At 41.0% G+C, this 21,038-nt stretch overlaps 1 protein-coding gene across 1 annotated transcript in view; it reads right to left on the bottom strand.

Annotated features, from left to right (window-relative positions):
• The window catches only part of faf1 (Fas (TNFRSF6) associated factor 1), a 181,689-nt gene that overhangs the window by 89,515 nt on the left and 71,136 nt on the right, over positions 1 to 21,038 (bottom strand). Inside the window, exons 4-6 of the mRNA XM_056276960.1 lie at positions 3,746 to 4,014; positions 1,462 to 1,553; positions 472 to 563 (exon numbers count right to left, since the gene is read on the bottom strand). Coding sequence (XP_056132935.1) covers positions 472 to 563; positions 1,462 to 1,553; positions 3,746 to 4,014 — 453 coding nt within the window. The remainder of the gene's footprint in view (positions 1 to 471; positions 564 to 1,461; positions 1,554 to 3,745; positions 4,015 to 21,038) is intronic.

Genomic DNA, 21,038 nt, shown 5'->3' with positions numbered 1-21,038 from the left:
CAAAAAAAAAACCACACACACACATTCATCTCTGAATGTAAAAGAGTAATACACCCTCCAGCAAGGAACAATATCAGGTTGAAAGACACAAATACTGTAGAAGAAATTATTATTTACATAAGAGTAAAATTTTGCGGTAGTAGCCTTTCCTTTCAAAATGTCACAACAGAGAGGAAAGACTGCTTGTACACCAGTAGGTCAGATATCTTGTTGGTATTCCAGAGATAACGGCATTATATATTATAAATTCATTACATTTGTAGATGGGTTAGGCAGGGTCCTAGAGGCCAACGCCCCATAAATAGAAACACATCACCACCTGGTGTTCATTAAATGTAACTGCGCTACAATATTAACCCTCTGGTTTGAGGGATACTATTTATGTGCGAGTGTGCTGGGGTTTGAAAGAGAATGAGGATTTACAAAGACACATTCATAAAGACAAGCTCTGGAGAGTACCAGGCTACATACCTGTTTTGGCTGGTGCTGGCAGTTGGGGCAATGTCTGGGGTCAGGACATACAGGCTGTTGTTCTTGGGCAGATGTAAACTTCTCAGCACAGTCTGATGACATACCCACATACACACACATACAATCCCATACAGATGCACATGCAAACAAACACACACAGACCAAAGAGAGACTCAAAAATGTTCCCATCACTGTGAAGATTAGGCACTTGTTGAGACAAGTGGCCACATTTCAATAGTGAACCGTAGTCAAATTCCTCATGTGTATAGGCACACTTAAGCAATAAAGCTGATTCTGATAAGTAGGTTTCATTTTCAGTCATCCATCCTTTTCTTTATTCTCAGAACAAAGATAAGGCTTGCAATATAGAGCTCAATGCAGTTACTAGGGGACATATCCAGAATCCTCGTTCAGTGGGGGGAGGGAAGACATGCCACGCTTCACCCAAAGCTAACATAATGCTGCAGTAGTCTACCGTCTAAGAGCAGAACAATTAAGATATCTTTAGTAAGCTCCATCAATTGTCATTTGCCCTGATAATTTGCCAGTACACTGGCCAACTGCATCCCATTATGAGGGATGTTGCAGAGCTGTGATGTGACTGGAAATCCATTTTCATTGGGGATGACTTGTCCCAAGTAGCATTGTCAGTTTGCGGGAGGCAGCGTGCCTCTTTCAGTATTCGCTGACTAATCCGGTGGTCCTGGTTAGGGGCTCTGTTCCCAGTGGGCTGAGCCATGTTGAAAAAGTATGCCATTATGGCACAGATCGGCACTGTTGCTATTACAAGCCTCCACCAAATGGCTTGCGTTGTGTTCTAACACAAAAAAAACAAAACAAAAAAAACTGCCATCTAAAAGGCATCTGACAGAATTGATGTAGGAAGACTGTCCATTCCTACCTTAAGAGCATAAATAATATCTTTTCAAGAGCCATCATAAATCATTACAGCATTTACATGACAATCATTTGTGGAGCACAGAAACTCACACTGTCAGACACATCTCCACTCTTCCACCCCTTCAGCTGCATTTTGGACACTGGAACACCAAGTTCTGTCTCAAGAATTTGCTTGATTTCTCCTGTGAGGGAAATAAGAGATTAGGAAAATGGGAAAGCAAAGATAGAAACAGCTTCTTCTTTCAGCTTGTTAAAAACAAAGATAAAGACATGCTGAAACAAAAAAAATGTCTTTTCTACTTGTTAAAGCAATTATCCATGTCTTAATGCATCTCTAAAAATGTAAGCAAATAAGTGTACAAAGGTTGTTCAATCTTGTATTTTTATATCAGCACACATTGCTTTGACTTCCTAGAAAACTGTGTGGTTGTGGGCATGCAATGTATTTCAAACCAATGATATCAATAACACCTATCCATACACTCTTTCCCTCCCCTTGTCATTTAAAAAGTCTACCATTTCTCCCACACCTTTTTCAAAACAGTTAGTCAGGTATCTATCTATAAAGTGTGATAAGAGAACATGGTCCAATGTTGCATTTTTGAACTCTGTTCCCCTCTGGTTGCAGATGCACTGGTTTGATTTTATCTATTTTGAGTAAGTAGGAATTTTCACGGCTCGCTACGTCCCACCTTAATGTTCTATTTCAACCGGATATACACTCACCGGCCACTTTATTAGGCACACCTGTCCAACTGCTTGTTAACGCAAATTTCTAATCAGCCAATCACATGGCAGCAACTCAATGCATTTAGGCATGTAGACATGGTCAAGACGATCTGCTGCAGTTCAAACCGAGCATCAGAATGGGGAAGAAAGGTGATTTAAGTGACTTTGAACGTGGCATGGTTGTTGGTGCCAGACAGGCTGGTCTGAGTATTTCAGAAACTGCTGATCTACTGGGATTTTCACGCACAACCATCTCTAGGGTTTACAGAGAATGGTCCGAAAAAGAGAAAATATCCAGTGAGCGGCAGTTCTGTGGGCGAAAATGCTTTGTTGATGCCAGAGGTCAGAGGAGAATGGCCAGACTGGTTCAAGCTGATAGAAAGGCAACAGTAACTCAAATAACCACTCATTACAACTGAGGTATGCAGAAGAGCATCTCTGAACACACAACACGTCGAACCTTGAGGCAGATGGGCTACAGCAGCAGAAGACCACACCGGGTGCCACTCCTGTCAGCTAAGAACAGGAAACTGAGGCTACAGTTCGCACAGGCTCACCAAAATTGGACAATAGAAGATTGGAAAAACGTTGCCTGGTCTGATGAGTCTCAATTTCTGCTGCGACATTCGGATGGTAGGGTCAGAATTTGGCGTCAACAACATGAAAGCATGGATCCATCCTGCCTTGTATCAACGGTTCAGGCTGCTGGTGGTGGTGTAATGGTGTGGGGGATATTTTCTTGGCACACTTTGGGCCCCTTAGTACCAATTGAGCATCGTGTCAACGCCACAGCCTACCTGAGTATTGTTGCTGACCATGTCCATCCCTTTATGACCACAGTGTTCCCATCTTCTGATGGCTACTTCCAGCAGGATAACGCGCCATGTCATAAAGCTCGAATCATCTCAGACTGGTTTCTTGAACATGACAATGAGTTCACTGTACTCAAATGGCCTCCACAGTCACCAGATCTCAATCCAATAGAGCACCTTTGGGATGTGGTGGACCGGGAGATTCGCATCATGGATGTGCAGCCGACAAATCTGCAGCAACTGCGTGATGCTATCATGTCAATATGGACCAAACTCTCTGAGGAATGTTTCCAGTACCTTGTTGAATCTATGCCACGAAGGATTAAGGCAGTTCTGAAGGCAAAAGGGGGTCCAACCCGGTACTAGCAAGGTGTACCTAATAAAGTGGCCAGTGAGTGTATGTTAAAGTGCAAATGAAATATACACTCAAAAAGCCATTTCAGCTTATCTTTAAATTTTTACATTCATCCACTAGATGGCAGTGTATTACAATTCTTGGTACGCGTCCGTGTGTGTACTTGTACTTCTATCTTTGTGAGGACCAATTTGAGTTTTTAACCATCAGAGTGAGAACATCTTTGCAAAGTGCGGACATTTTGGCCAGTCCTCACTTCTTTAAGGGTCTATTTTCGGGTTAGGACTGGGGTTTAGGGTTAGAATTAGGATTAGGTTAAGGTATGGTATAAGGTTAGGAATGTAGTCTGATGGTTAAGGTTAAGGGCTACGTAATGAATTAAGTCAATGAGGAGTCCTCACAAAGACAGAAGTACAAGACAGAGTGTGTGTGTGTGTGTGTGTGTGTGTGTTTGTGTGTGTGTGTGTGTGTGTCTCACCAACAGTGCTGGCCTCCTCCAGAACCACCTCCACAGAGCGCTGTCGATATTCCACCCTGAAGTTAAGCATCCGGGGCTGCCGCTCCACAATGTGTCGGGAGGAAGGGATTATAGGGCAGAAAGCGGATGCTGCAGAGGACGAAGGAGAGGAAGGCGAAGATGAAGAGCAAGGGGGAGGAGCCACTCCTGCTGCTACTGCTGCTTCAGTGGCCTCAGATTGGCTGGCCGGTCCATAGAGGTTGGCTTGGCTCGCCTCACTGGAGAAGTTACTGTGGAGAGATAAGAAAAAGGGAATTCATTGAGGAAGGACCTCTAACAAACAATCTTAGAACCATCTCATTTCACCTCTCTCCCAAATGTAACTGGGGAAGATGAAAGCTAAGGGCTAAAACAGGCTAAGGATCGAGGCTAAAAACAGCAAGTATCAGATATAGTCCAACAGTTTCAGAGCAAGCAACTGCAGTCTTTCATCCAGAACCTTAAAGCTAAAAACCAACAACGACACTCTTTGCTGCCAGACCAAACAATATACTGAGGGTTTTTTTTCCTCAACCCTGGGGACAAGAAAACTTTTTCCTCCCATTGCTATTCGTTTTGTTTTTTTGTTTGTTTTTTTTCCCTCTTTCATGTGTTTCTTGCCCAGTTTGGGTTACAAAAGCTACTGAGGCGAGTGAAGTTACGTTTCTAAGATTGTAGGCCAATACGATAACATCTGATTTTTATTTTAATGCCGTTGTGTAGAACCTTGGCTCAAGGAGGGAGCTCCCAAAATGCCTGGATGAAAAATAGTACCCAAACAAAGGGATGTTAATTTCCAATTAAAGCAGGGGAAAAGAGAATTCCACCCCCTTACTCCCTTGTTTTTCCTCCCTTGGGCCAAAGGTTAAAAAATGCTACCTGTCACAGAAAGTGTATCCCAGAATTCCACCATGTGTCACTTGGAGTGAGGTTAGACAAGCATGATTCTTTGAACAAGAAGTAGGCATAAGTTTTCACAGTTAATAGAAGTACATTAAAGTTATTTAAAAAAGTATTTTGGATCAAATTCTATGAAGGCTTTCTGACTAAACATTGATGACTAGGCTGGATGGCACCTAGGCTGATGGAACTTTGCTAAAAAGTTTGTTCAAGTTTCACTGACTACTTAATAAGCTAATAAAGCACATAGTTATAGGTGAGGAAGACAATGAACAATATCAACAACAGACAACATTAAAAGCCGCCATGATATACTACATGGCCAAAAGTATGAGGACACCCGGACATCACACCCTCAATTCACTCCAAATCCATGGGTATTAATATGGAGTTAGTCCCCCCTTTGCTGCTATAACAGCCTCTACTCTTCTGGGAAGGCTTTCCATTAGATTTTCAACATGGCTGCAGAGATTCGCTCCCATTCAGCCACAAGGGCATTAGTGAGGTCAGGCACTGATGTTGGGGGGAAGGCCTGTCTCACAGTCTGTACCCCAATTCATCCTAAAGGTGTTGGATGGGGTTGAGGTCAGGGCTCTGTGCAGGCCAGTCAACTTCTTTCACACCAAACTCAGCAAACCATGTCTTTACGGACCTCGCTTTGTGCACAACGGCATTGTCATGCTGAAACAGGAAAGGGCCTTCCCCAAACTGTTGCCACAAAGTTAGAAGCACAAATTCTCTAGAATTTCCCTGTATGCTGTAGCATTAAGATTTCCCTTCACTGGAACTATGGGGCCTAGCCCAAACCACGAGAAACAGCCCAAGGCCATTATTCTTCCTCCACCAAACTTTACAGTTGGCACTATGCATTCGGGTAAGTAGCCTTCTCCTGGCATCCACCAAATCCAGATTGGTCCGTCAGACCGCCACATAGTGAAGCGTGATTCATCACTCATGAGAACAAGTATCCACTGCTCCAAGGTTGAATGGCGATGTGCTTTACACCACCCCAGCAAACACCTAGAATTATGCATGGTGATCTTAAGCTTGTGTGCGGCTGCTCGGCCATGAAAACCCATTTCATGAAGCTCCAGACAAAAGAATTGTTGTGCTGACATTGCTTCCGGAGGCAGTGTGTAACTCAGTAGCAAGTGTTGCAACCAAGGACAGATGATTTTTACGTGCTACGAGCTTCAACACTCGGCAGTTCTGTTCTGTGAGCTTGTGTGGCCTACTGCTTCACTGCTGAGCTGTTGTTGCTCCTAGACCTTCCACTTCGCAATAACAGACTTACAGTTGACCAGGGCAGATCTAGCATGGTAGATATTTGATGAACTGACTTGTTGGAAAGGTAGCGTCCTAGGTCAGTGACACTCTAAAGTCACTCAGCCCCTCAGTTTGACCCATTCCACTGCCAACATCTGTCTACAAAGATTGCATGATTTATGTTTCATTCTATGTACCTGTTAGTAATGTGTGTGGCTGAAATAGCCAAACCCAATAATTAGAAGGTGGGTCCACATACTTTTGGCAATTAAAGCAAGTCTTACATTTCCCATCTCCATGCTGCTGATAGTAAACTTCTGCCATCACAATGACTACTTGCATGGGGAGGAGAGATTAAGAGTTGCTCCACTTCCAACAATTAAAATTCACCTTCTAAGGTGAATGAAATTTGGAAAAAAGATCCAAATTGTGATATTTTTGTTTTTCCAACATTAAATAAAAAGGAATTACATAATTTCACCAGATACATACAGCTTTTAGCTTTCTAAGCCCCATTTAAAAAGAATGTATCACTGTAGCAATGATGAGGGCAATTTTAAAGGGGTTACTAAGGAAGCTGGACAAGAAGTCATTACATCATACTTAATTATATTACTGGTCAGATATGCTAGAATATTTTTCTTTCCAAGTGTTCATAAAAAAGCAGAACTTGCTAATTTCATTTTCTATCAAGTAGTGACTTTTACCTTAACATGACCGATGGGCCATATTTGCCTTAGATTGCATCCTTTGCAAGGTGACTATTGTACATGTATTGCAATGTCGATACTGAAACAATGCACGCATGCACCTGCCCTGTGGAGAAGGGCTGACTTGTTGCCTTGTCAAATATCCTCCCCACAGGATTCGCTTGAGGGTAAACAGCAAGGGAAGAGTTACATTTGAACTGAATGCAGCCCCAAGTGGTTCTAAAAGACCTACTGGCTTTTAGAATCCTGAAACCAGTGTGAAAGGTTGAGCGGGCAAAGTAAATTCCCATTAGTTTTTTTTAAATCATATACAGTTACATACAGTAATTGTCCTTTTCTACACATATTTGTTCAATCCCATTAAATTTTTTCAGCATTCACACTATATAATGGTATAATAGTTATTGTGTTCACTTACACACATAAATCATCCATATCGCAGGCAACCACAAGCTAAGGGTTGCAAAGATTTGTACCCGACCATAAAACTATTTCTGTGACCAGTCAGATGCGGGGGGAGGAGATGGAGGTTTCTCTTAATAGCTGAGCAGAGCGAGCAGGGTGGGGACGCTTTTCAGTGGGTGGTGGATTGCATCATGGGGTATTTCCTGAAAAGATGACTTTTCATACAACAGATGAGCTATGACTAAGCTGTTTTGACTGGCAAGGAAAGGTTTTATTACACCTAAGGGCCAACAGGGAAAAGAATTAAGAGCACTCTGCATTGAAGTCCAAAATAAATTGATAATTTTTCACCATTAAAAGTGAGCACCACTACCTTGCCTAGCTTTCCTAAAAGAATAAACTGTTTTTTACAAAAACACAGATCGATGACAAAAAACACAAATAAAACTCAAAAACCAGATTATGAAATTTAACAAATGTAAACCTGTCATTACTCCAATTATTAATTTCCAGTGGAGAGTAGAAGAAAGCATAATGTACAAATGTAGTTAATCCAGCTTTTTATGAAGCATAGCCCAAAAGCAGTAAAGCATACAATTTTACTGTTCCTAGAGGCATGTACAAATGCCGAGTTTGTGGTGTAGGTTTTCACAACATGCAAAAGAGATCCCAAGTGTACTTTCACAGAAACTTGGCACATTTACTCTAAGGGCCGTTAAATTGGTCGTTGTTAACTGTGTGGGACACATTCCATATAGCCCTACATGTAGAGGGCAATGTTGCCTTATCCAATTGAGGAGGTGTTCTTAAGCAGTGCCACCTCCAGAACCCTACATCCCACAGAAGGAATTAAACACAGGTTTCAGTGGTTTTATTATAGGTACTGGCGGGAAGCCATTTTGGGTATCCTGAGGACTCTTGGTTGGTAATCAATAAGACAAGCTTCTTCTGATTCAAAAGCCGCTCACTAAAGAGCACCCTGGGGAGGAGGGGAACAGCATTTTGGATCTGAATATCGCTGTAGTCTCCAGCTGGCTCCAGCTCAGGTCACGTCATCAGTGGCTGTTTACTGGGCAATGCCAGCCTACCCACACCAGTGCCAGGCACTTAGTAAATGTGTTGGCTGCTCGTCACACTGCCAACCAGGCTCCATTCATAACGATGTGTGCCCTTAAGAAAGACCAACCATCTTCTCATGGCCCAAGGGCTCGAAATGCGCACAGGCTCGTGACATGCACGCACGCACACATGCAGGCCCATGCACGCAAGTGTGTACACAAAATTAAACGGTTTAACAGAATGTCCACAGATTGAGAGGGTGCAGATCAGCTCAGTGCATTCATGAGTGTCGAATAACCGTTGAAGGAAACTGAAGAGCACAATGCCTCTTATAGAACCCCTTTCCCTTTAGAAACTGTGTACAATTACAGTCTTGGCAGGAGAGTTTCCTTGCAGTTGCAGTATCTTTTTATTATTTCTCTGCTCAAAAGCAGAGCAGAAAACAAAGAAGAAACAATAACCTCCACAGACCAGTAGTGTTTCAAGAAAATATCACTGTATTGCGCTTTAACAAACTACATACCTAGCATCAGCACCATTTGTTACATCCATAAATCCATAAAAATCTAATTTTGCAAGATTTGAAACATGTACACAAATCCTTCAGAGATTCGACTTACAACTGTTACTCACAAATCAAGTGATGCACATTACCGTGGAGCAAGGAGCACCTGTGTCTATTCCAGTGCCTGCTCTTGTAGCAGATTAACGTGTAGGCTGAAACTTCAAGTCAAAGCTACCATGCCAGAGGGTTTCAGCTTATTTGCTTGGGTAAGCCTTTGTTCTCAGATTTCCTGTATTGGTTTTAAGGTACTTTAAGTGTGATATACAGTGGAAGTACAATTTTTTTCTTGGCTGAACAGTGAAGACTAGTTATTATCAAGAGGTATCTCACATCTTCCTCCAAGTGAATGTTGTATGTCCTCTTCACAAAAAAAAAAAACCCTACTGAGCTCTTTCTTTGGGTCTTGTTTTTCTTTCATCAAACATTTCTCTTGCATGTTCTCTCTACAACTACAAGCCAATCATAGGAGCACTATGGCTCTGACCCATGCTCTCCTTCTATTTGCTGCATGTAGTGTAATTTTGATGGTCCACAGAGTTTCATGCTTATTCAACTGTTGCAATCATATTCAAAAGTACACTATGGAAGACTGACACCCATGAATTTACAAGGAATCTGAATTCAAACATAAACAGAGCCTGCTTCAATCCACCTACCATCCCTCCCAAACATCACTGTGTACGCGCCTCTCAGAAAATGAGCAACATGAAATTGAGTAAAACTAATAATTGAAAAGGAACAGCTACCAATATTAAGAGAAACAGAGAGAAAAGATGTCCTTCTATCTTAAACTGAAAGTACGTTGACTATGGAGGAGATAGATCTTGCTTGCATGAATTATCATGCTTATAGAATAGCTAGTAAATGACATAAAATTAGATATCTCATCTCCACACAAGCTGTACAACTATACTTCACAGTGTATGACAGTTCGTGCCTTTCTGACTAGCTTGGTCTAGTCGGAAAGGCACAAACTGATGAAGCCTCTTGGATGAGAGGCGAAACGTCTTCACGGATATATAACCAAATCCAGCTGCACTTGATTCATTCCTTTGGATAACTATGACCTGGATGAATGAAAACATTCACAGACATGTTTATGGACGTGGTGAGGGAAGACATGCAGGTGGCTGGTGTGACAGAGGAAGATGCTGAAGAAAGGAAGAAATGGAAACGGATGATCCGCTGTGGCGAACCCTAACGGGAGCAGCCGAAAATAGTAGTAGTAGTAGTAGTAGTAGTAGTAGTAGTAGTAGTAGTAGTAGAAGATTGTTTTTAAATCGTTCAACCCACCATGTTTGATGGAAATGTTGCATCTGCAGTACTCACAATTCGCACAAAAATGAAAGAGTTTACTTGGCTTGATAAACGAAAATAGTTTAGAATACTCATCTCTAAACTTCTGGTGGCAAGTCCTAACCGTCGTCACTGGCACTGCGTTTAATTGTTAGTTTGTTTGCAGTCACGTGATTCTAATGACGCGCGAGATTCAGATGGAGGGCAGGAAGTGAAAAGCAGAATGGACGAGATGGAGCTAGCTTAGCCCGAACTGTGCTAGTTTAGACGATATTATGAGAGAAAGGTATAAACAGAAAGTAAGATATGTTGGAAATGATCCTTATGTTATGAAGAGTGATTTTTTTTTTTGACGAAGTGGTCACTGCACACGCGCGTTATCCGACTCCGCTCCTCTCGACCGCAGACGACGATTCGCAAGCCATGTTTTCCGGCGTTTTCGGCCAATTTCTTGCATTTTCCCCCCTCGTGAACAACAACTTTTGGTACTCAATAAAAACTCCTTGTGGTTTCTCACTTAATGACGGCAATTCGAAAGTTTGTGATGGTGCTTGCCATGTAGAAAATCACTTTTTTTAAAGAACTTTATTAACAAAAGTGTACAAAAATAGTATACAACAATGTCAATCAACAATAGCCACATTATTAAATGTATACAACATTAACACATATATTATCATAAACATTAACATAAATACGCCAGGGGGGGTTGTATAAAGTAAAACAAATAAATTACATACTTAACTAAATATTTTGCAAATCATAAAGTGCTTATATGTTTTTACAGTTTTTTTATTTTCACTATCAGATATTGATGAAATATATTGTTTGATATACGCAGACAGCTCAGGAAAGTTAGGTTTCTTGCTAGAGAATTTAGATCTGTGAATATAAAATATTGTTAAGATAATTAGCAAATTGATTAAATAATACTGAGAATCGAGGTTCCTATCAAATTCAGTATATCCAAACAATACAATTTCCAACTCAGGGTGAAATGAGGGTAAATATGATCAATAATCAAACGAGATAACCTACTCCACAGTTGTTTAGTGCGTGGGCAAGACCAAAATAAATGAACCAATGTTTCATTAAACAAACCACAGAGAGAACTCATATCAATGTCCTTCTTAAGTCTCTGCAAATATTGATTAGTTGGATAGAATCTATGAATAATTTTGAAAGATTTTTTTTACTTTATTGGTCAAAAGGAACTTATGAGGTAAAAGTCAAATTTTTTCCCAAACAATTTTTTTCACCAACAAAGGCAGACGATAAGATAAAGCAGAGGGTGAGCTAATAATATCTTGTTGAAACATTTGAAGAATAATCTTGTTTTTGTTCTTGGTGTTCCATGAAAAGCATGCTTTCCCAACAGTTGTTTTAGTTACATCTACTGATATAGGGAGATTAACATTCACATTAACACCTCTGAAAACTGAAACAATACCAGAGGGAACAGCATCAAAAACAATAGAAAATTCTTTAGGTGTAACAGGGAAGCTGTAATGTTGAATGAATTCAACATAATTGTAAAGTTGCCCATGTTGGTTAAACAACTGACTAATGAAAAGAATATTATTCCAAATAAAAAACCTGTGAGGAGAAAAGTTGTGTTTGTAAATTAGACACCATGCCAGTAACATTTGTTTGTGGAACAAAGAAAGTTTGAGGGGAATTTTGTCAATGTTATAGTTACATAGAAGCAAAAATTTAAGACCACCAATTGAAGAAAAGACAAAATGGGGAATGAAATTCCAAAGAGAAGATGGACATATGAGGTAACGTCTGATCCAATTTATTTTAAAGGTGTAATTTAGGTTGGAAAAGTCTAAAAAATTAAAGCCACCATTATTGTATTCGCTCATCAGAACAGATTTCCTAAGATAACGAGTGCGGTTTTTCCATACAAAATCAAATAATATTTTATCTATTGTTTTGCATATATGACTATCTATACCTAATGACAGTGCAGCATATGTTAATCTTGATATTCCTTCAACCTTTGAGAGGAGAATTCGGCTCCTTAAAGATAAGTCACGTAAGAGCCACAGATTAAATTTTTGTTTAGTTTTGTTCATTATTTGATTGAAGTTAGTGTTACATCTTTGGGATTCATTTTTATCTATAATGATACCTAAATAAGTAACCGAATTTTAACTTGAATATTGGAAATTGACTCAACACAACAATCTTTGATAGCTAATAATTCACATTTTTTAAGATTTAAACGAAGGCCCGAAGCTTTAGTAAATTGTTCTATAATATTAATAGCTAAAGGTACTTGGGAGCTGTCTTTTAGAAATAAAGTGGTGTCATCCGCTAGTTGACTAATTACAATAGTTCTATCAGCAATAGAAACACCTTTCAGATTACTACACTTAATATGTCACATAAAAGTTGGGCAGCGAGTAGAAATAAATATGGCGATACCGGGCAACCTTGACGAACGCCGTTTGACATCAAACCTGGAAGATGACCCATATTTAAGCTTGATTGAACAGTTGGCATTATTGTAAAGGGTTTTTATTGTATTGCAAAAAGTCTCCAAAACCAAATTTCTTTAACGAATGAAAGAGAAAAGTATGTTCCACAGTGTCAAAGGCTTTAAAGAAGTCTAAGAAGAGCAAAAAGCTGTTATCAGAAATGAGGTGTGAGTAATCAAGTACATCTAAAACTAGTCTAATATTGTTGGTGATGTGTCTATTAGGCATGAATCCTGATTGTGCTTCATCAATTATGGAATCTAGAACTTTCTTGATTCTTCTAGCAAGAATCATGGCCAATATTTTATAGTCATTATTTAGAAGAGAGATTGGGCGCCAGTTGTCAATATAAAGTGGATCTGTGCGTGGTTTAGGAATTAATGTAATTAAACCTTGAGTCATACTTGCAGGTAAACAACTGGATGATAGGCTTTCATTAAACACTTGTAGAAGAAATGGTGCCATCTGCTGTGAAAACAATTTATAGAATTCAGAAGATAAGCCATCTGTTCCCGGAGATTTGTTATCCTTTAAAGAATTAATACAGTTGCTAACCTCTGTTAGTGATAAGGGGAGATCACAAAGATCTCTTTCAGAGTCTTTAAGTCGAGAGGTATGCTGTAGTGAATTCAGGAATGTTTGAGTATTATCTTCAAAGTATTCAGATGTGTACAGGTTTTTATAAAAAGTAGAACAAAAATCAGATATTAGTTTTGGGTCATCTGTTATATTATCATAAATTTTTAGTTCATTAATGGTATTAATTTTTGCACAATATTTTTCTAGTTTGAAAAAATATGCAGAGTTCTGTTCACCCTTTTCTAGCCATTGTGTCTGCGATCTAATAAACGCTCCTTCTGCCCTTCTTTTATAGATCACATCAAGTTACAATTTAATTTTGTCTTCTTTTGTTAAGGCGTCTGGTGAAATTTGAGAGAGTAAAGAAATATCTGTGATAATGTTCTGTTCTTCTAATTTCCTAATTTTGGCAAGATTACTTCCCTAAGTCCTAAAATATTTCGCTGATTCATACTTAAATAGCTCCCAGTTTAATCTGAATGAATTATTTATTTTTGCCTTATCAAAGTAAAGCGTTATCAATTGTGAAATTTTCATTTTAACTTCCTCATATTTAAGAAGAGAGTTGTTCAATTTCCAATATTTGGCTTTGCAGCTTTTATCAGAGGGATTAATTGGTAAGTAGATAGCCTTATGATCACTTAAGGGACAAGGGATAACATTTACTGTGATATCTTGTTCATTAAAATGTTTGGAAACTAACCAAAAATCTAAACGAGAAAGCCTTGTGTTTCCTTTGTTCTTCCAAGTGAACGTTACCATATCTGGGGATTTGACTCTCCATATGTCTACTAAATCATATCTTTCTATAAAAGATTTAATAAAATTGTTTGTTATTATCTTGTGTAGGTGGCCATCTATCTATAAGTGGATTCAAAGTTACATTAAAGTCTCCTCCAATTATTATTTGGGAATTTGGAAATTTAGTAAGCCAATGTTTAAGTCTATTCGCTATGACAGTAAATAATTGAGAATTTTCTAAATTAGAGTTGTATCCATACACATTAACAATAATCAAAATAATTTTATTATAACTGACAATTTTACAGATAAAATGTCCTTTAGGATCTGTGTCTGTGTGTAGGATGTCACCGTTATATCTATTTTTCATGGTTAAGACACCCGCTGATCTTTCTGAGCTGTGACAAAACCATAAATTGTTACCCCATTGGGTTCTCCAAAAATTCACATCACTTGCAATTGAGTGAGATTCTTGACAGAATCAAAAATCTGTATCAAACTGTTTCGAAAATAAAAATAATGCTTTACGTTTTGTAACATTCCTTAACCCCCTGGCGTTTAGGGAAACTATAGACAAAGAAATACTTAAGATAAGAAAACTTACGAAATATTACTGAACAAGTAGTTATAACCTGGTACGCTGAGCATTAGTTGCACTTGGAACAGTCAACATAGTAGGTGACAATATAATATAAATTGAGCAAAATAAGGGTGTCCTACATATTTTAAACCACTTATTTTTTCAAGCTGTTGTCCATAAAAAAAATCAGTAGGATAAAACATTGTAAGAAATATTGTAAGAAAAGAATTTAAAATAAATGAGAGTTCAAGTAGGCTCAGTTCTCCCTGTGATGAAAAGTCTAACAGCACACCAGTTTAGAGAGTCAGGAGACTGAGCTTTGTTGGACCTGCAAGCCATGAAAAAGGCTCAGTTGAAATCAGTCATGTTTACCTCAGGTAATTTCCTGTCCATTGATGAAGGCTCGTGCACCTACATAATATACAGGTTTCCCCTCACTTCGTGCCTTCTGCACCATGGGCCACATCTTCAGCCTGGCCTCCCTGACGAGTTGAGAGAGATCTTCAGCAAAACGAAGCCTGTTGTCACGCAGGAAAGAATGATTTTTTGCTGACTTCCACACAGCATCTCTGTAGGACCTCAGGGAGAAACGGATGATGATGGCTCTTGGAGTGGAGCGGCTTTGTGATGGTTTTCCAAGACGATGGGCAACATCGATAACATCTGAGAGCTTGTTCTTTTCCTCTGGAAGGATATTCTGGCAAACCTCTAAAGCTTTTTCTTTCACGTTTTCGGTTGAGTTTTCAGCAACGCCATAACGCTTCAGGTTCCACCGTCTTGAGTAGGACTCCAGCTCGCACAGACGTGTTTGAAGACTGGCAGCTTTGCGCTCTTCCTCTTTAAGACGAGCTTCAACATTTGACACTTTCTTCTGTGTGTCTTTTACTTCACTGCATGCAGTCTATTGTTTTTTTCATCCCTTCTATCTTCAGTGTATTTTCGTCGATTTTCTTAAAGAGTTTTCACTCACCAGCCTTTCAATAGAGTCGGCTCGCTCATTTATGAGTTTGGAGAGTATGGAGATGACGGCATTATCTTGGGATGTGGACTCTTTAGTCTCATAAAGAGCTTTTTTTGCAGTAGGGGACTTGCATGGAGTCACAGGTAGCGGAGGAAATTCTTCTTCTGCCATAGTGAGCGTTACTGGTTCTACGGAGCGAGCGTAATCATGGCATGAGGATATCAGCATGTTACCCGAGTGGACCGCAGGCGTGGGCACTTTGCTTTTTTGCGATCTTTTCCTGTCTCGACTCGACATTAAGCTGCTTTCAGTCGTTGAAGAAGTTCTTCCGGTTGTTGTTTAAGTTATTTAGACGACAACTCCTTCGTTTTTCACCAGATAAATCGTTTATTGTGCGGGAGCTCAGCCACCACGACTTACTTGGCAGCCATCTTGGCGTTGTCCTTGTAGAAAATCACTTCATGCCCTCCATCTGTAGTTCATGACGTCAAATGCAAAAAACCACTGAACTCTTGCGGTCGTGATTAGTCCCGCCTATTTCGGCTTCTCATTGGATGCCCAAGTTGAACTCTGCCATCGGACTGGTCGATAACTGGTGGTGGGGGGGGGGTCAGAAAAAAACGTAGTATTTATTACCTTTCTCGTAGCACCGTAGCTGGGGGTCAATCCGTAGCTACTACGGGTAAGCCCGAACAGTTAGAACCACTGTTAGACCCTCGCATCGGACAAGGAACAACTCCCTAACAGCAAACCTTTATTGTGCGATCAACCTTAATTGTTTTAAAATGAATACATTTTAAAAAGATGGTCGCCTGTGTTATCCAATCACAGTCGCCACAGTGATTGAACTTTAACCTTGTGTAAACGTCACGTGAAACATTGGCCGCGAAAAGGCAATTCTGTAGCAGCCATTCAAAATGAGCAAGCAAAAATACCTAAGTGGAGCGCAAAAACAGCAACATGAGAAACGGAACAATAAATCAAAAGCAAAACTACCCAAAATACCTTCAATATGTATGGCTGCAAAATCGATTATAAATGCGGGGGATGCCAATGCAGATAGCACTGGGACAAACAGGCGCATCTGTTGTTAGCAACATGGAGGCTAAAGGCCCAAACATACTCGGGCGGAACGTACGCGGAGCGGACTCCGCCGGACTAAAAGCGGACGTCCGCAAGCCCTGTGCGCGCAAAGCTCAGATTTTACGACCGCGATGAGTCCGCGCCGCGCACCAGTGTCACAAAAAACTGCTCAGCATATATTTTTCACATCGACCTCCAATAAATGTGACACCAATCTGCATTTTGAATTTGCCGCCATCGCGTGGTGGAACAAAAAGCCGGAGCGTCTGATGATGGAGGCGAGCTTTGAGGAGAGACTGGCAGACGAGTCGCGAAAGTACCCACACCTGTACGACACGTCACAGAGAGGATACATACCATCGTCTCTTCAGTTTATTTTCTTGTAGAGCCAGCAGGCAGAGCATCTCTTCCTCGTCGTCAGTGTTGGACGCCATGACAGAAGTGTAAACAACGCGCAAGAATTGCGGGTAATGTAGTGTTTCACGGACAGTTTTACAGGAAACTACAACGCGGAAGTGCGCTCGACTATGGAAGCCCAAATGACTGCGGACATTCCTCGCGGAGTCCGCTCCGCGTACGTTCCGCCCGAGTATGTTTGGGCCTTAACGCTACCAGCTGCACCCCTCCTGATCAACAGGTAGACATGGAGACTGAGCCTGATGATGGTAATCAAGAGGGAACAAACTCACATGCAACTTCCTGGTGGATCCCACGATGAAAGAGGACCTGTGTTCATGCAAACCTGAGGGACCCTTTCCCAAGGATAAAAACGGCAAATGCATTTCAAATGACTATTATTGCACACGATCTAAGTCTGGTTGTAAGGTCCCTTGCAAATAGCTGTATGATTCTCCGAAGACGGACTGTGTGTATAGTAAGCCGTGTCGGCTTTTTTTCTGATAGGTGTTCGTCCCACCTTTAACATATTGCTTGCATTCCGTAGCTGCAGTCTGTTCTGTCCCTGTACAGAACCCATACCTCTGTTCATTGCGCAATAAACAAGATGGCTCCCAAATGAGACGTGTGTCCCGTGTTAAGTACATTACATGGTGTCGGAAGTCTGTCAAGGACAAAAAATTAAGAATAATGGCATATTCACAATTTGAAAACCCCAAGATCGTCTGGGAGGCTCCTGATTTATATCAAGAGTTTGAAAGATTCAGGAATCCTATCACATTCGCCTTCGATGGTCCTCTCTCTGAGCTAACGGCTAAACAGCAAGCCGGTTGGCTAGGCACGTGGATCGGCGAGCAAGGTAGAGAAATCTACAAGACATTAAAATGGGCTGATGGTGAAAAAGAGGATCCTTCTAAAGTTTTGGATAAGTTTGCCAGCTACACCAGACCGAGGAAAAATAAGCGAATAGCCAGGCATCGTTTCAAACAAAGGAAACAAGGACCAAGTGAAAGTTTTGATAACTTTGTTAAGGATTTGAGACCCACTCATAGATTGTGAGTACACTGACCCAGATTAGGGTGACCAGACGTCCCCGATTTCCGGGGACAGTCCCCGTTTTGGATGTCCTGTCCCCGGTTAAAGTTGTCCCGGGAAATGTCCCCGATTTCAGCATTTTATGTATGGTATACGTCTTGATGCGCGCAGACTAGAACACAGAACAACGGTGTGTTAATGTTTCGATATTAGTAATAACAAAGCAACAATGTAGTCTCTCGCCCTTCGCTTACTGTTTGGAGGCGGAGCAAACTACGCGAGACCAGATAGATAGACGTCGTCTCTACTAATCTCTATGCGCGAGACCGGTAGCAGGTGGTCGCACTGCTGCCGATGCACTGCTGTTGCTAGGCTACTATGAAACCCGAGCGAGCAGAGAGCGCGAGGAAATCAAAAGAAGAGCTCTCATCATTCGTGCCATGGCCTCTATATTGTCACTGATCCAAGGCTTGAGGATTTTCGGGGACCTGGTCCTGGCTGGATTTACTGCGTTATACGGTAAGTACGTGTGTGAAGAACTTTATTTTGTGTGGGACTGTGAGTTGGGCTAACCGTTAGCATACATGAACCATGACATCCCTCAGCTAACAGTTAACGTCAGTGCCAACATCCCTCATCCCCTCACCCTCGACATCCCTCAGCTAGTCAGTGTAGCACAAACAGTGTAACATAAACTAGGAGTGGCCACACACTGGCACACAGTAAGAAAAGTTACATTGGAAATAGTGACTCAAAAGTAGGCTAACGTTACCGTAACATTACCATTCGAGTAGAAAGACTGAAGAGCTTTTGTGAGTTTGTTGGCCAGGCGTACCACAACATATTAGGGCACAGCAATGTTCGCTGGCTGTCTATGCTCCCTGCACTAGAAAGAGTGCTGAAAATGTTTGCACCACTGAAATCCTTTTTTCTCTCTGAAGAGAAATGCCCCGTTGTCCTGCGAAGGATGTTTTAAGATCCTCTGACTGAGCTGTGGCTGGCCTTTGCCCATGGAAACATGACCATGTTCAGTGACACAATCAAGATGCTTGAAGGCCAGGGCCGCTGTGCTGTGGAGTCTGCTGCAATTCTGAGAAACCTAGAGGCAAAATTGACTGCACGACATGACGACAACTTCATCCCAGTTCTGGCCAGAGGACTCCTAAGGGAGCTTGAAGAAAATGGAGCAATGACGAGAGACACCTTTCTAACCACATCCCGGTCATTCTTCACCACCGCTGTCAACTACATACAGGCTTGGGGAAAGCACGCAGACTCTCTCTCAGACTTAATCTGTCTACTTTTAAAAAAGACACCTCAGCGTGAGGAGATTGAGAAGGCAGCCACAAGACTGAAAGAAAAGTTCCCCAGTGTCCACATCGATGAGGATACACTATTTGACGAGGTCTCTGCTCTGCATGAATTCTTGAAAGGGGGGAGGGCACTTGAAGACTGGAGAAAAGATGAGACACCTCTCTTTCAGCGATGGAGCACAGTGTTCTCTCACTTTAAAGCAAACAAAATCCCACACACTAACCTGGCCAGATGTGTATCTGTTGTCCTGTGCCTACCTGGGAGTAATGCACCAGTAGAGAGGGTGTTCTCCCTCATGAATGACATTTGGACAGACAGCAGAAATAGATTCACCATTGAGACCATCAAGGCCATGCTAATTGTGAAGAACAACATCAACCTCCCTTGTCAAGAGATCATGGAGATGCTAGCCAGCAACAAAGCCATCCTGAAGAAGATACATTCTTCAGAAATATGCACATTAGGTAAGGAGAGAGAGAGAGAGAGAGAGAGAGAGAGAGCGAGAGAGAGAGAGAGAGAGAGAGAGAGAGAGAGAGAGAGAGAGAGAGAGAGAGAGAGAGAGAGAGAGAGAGAGAGAGAGAGAGAGACAGAAGGAGCAACATGACCTGATCCTTAATGCATTTCTATACAAAAGCTGTGAATATGTTCCTCTGATGAGTGGATTTTATCAGTGCTAGTTATAGCACGTGGGCTATTTTTATTTTAATACAGTTGCATTATGTTGTTGTTGTTTAGGCTTTCTGATGCTTTTGCATGGTTAAATTAGTTAATGGTACATTTCAAATCCCTATTCTCTCAGTTTTGTGCTCATGTTCTCTTCTACTCATCCATTCCAGACTACCAGGACCACTGGCTGGCTCTCCTGACAAGATAAGTGGAAGAGCAAACAGAAAAGAATATTGTGTATTCTATGTATGTGTATAATACATGACCATATTGTGTGTTTTTTTAAAGGGGCACTGTCATGCTATACTATCTTAAGGCTATTTGGATTGAATGTTTAAATTATGAGTAGGCTTTGTAAACATTGTCAATGTAACCCTGTCCTAGAAAATTTTCATTTTCCCACGCCAAAACCAGTCCAGATGATGTAATCTGGACTGGTTTTCTCAATGACTACAATGATGAGTAGAGATTACATTGAGGGTCCATAACTCAAAAACCTCAAATTCGATTTTCATGATTCTTTTTTTAAATATGAAACATAACATTGTAACGTTAGATTAAAATGCAGAAAACATAGATACATGACTGAATGTTCTTGTTTAAATGTGTATACATTGGTCAAAATTAATTAAATTAATTGTCCCAGTTTTTTTATTTCATTATGATAACATTTGATTTTTTTAACCTCAAAACTGGAAATGTCCCCGGATTTGATTTAAGAAATCTGGTCACCTTAACCCAGATGACATGTTGATTGACGCCATAATCGAGGGAGTATGTGAAAAAAGGGTCCAAGAAAGACTGCTGGACAAAGGTGAGGACCTGATACTACCTGATACTACCTGATCCACCCAATATTGCTACGAAAACTTTAAGAAGAATACCCCCAGAGTCTGCGAGAGCGGGGGCGCAAGATGATTCACAGGTGGATCACACGGTAACAGAACAAGGAAAGGATTTGACAACGAGTCGGATGACCAGCACTGCAACCGATGGATCATCAGTACTGGCAGGACAAAAGCTGCACAGCTGCATCTGTGGCTGGTCAAAGGTTACATCAGTGAAGGGTCTTAAGATCCATCAAGGCAAAAAGAAGTGCCTTAGTGAGCTCGGTAAGGGGCCTCGCATTGACCAATACTTCTTAAGAAGTAGGCCAAATCAGTCGAGTGAAGCCCGGAGGCAGGAGAACCCCCACAGTCCTCAGGGTATCAGCACCCCAGACGAAGCTCAACT

The sequence above is a fragment of the Lampris incognitus genome, chromosome 3 (genome assembly GCF_029633865.1).
Source record: "Lampris incognitus isolate fLamInc1 chromosome 3, fLamInc1.hap2, whole genome shotgun sequence".
Taxonomy (NCBI): Eukaryota; Metazoa; Chordata; class Actinopteri; order Lampriformes; family Lampridae; genus Lampris; species Lampris incognitus.
The sequence above is the reverse complement of the archived record's forward strand: the minus strand, read 5'-3'. Positions and strand labels throughout refer to the sequence as shown.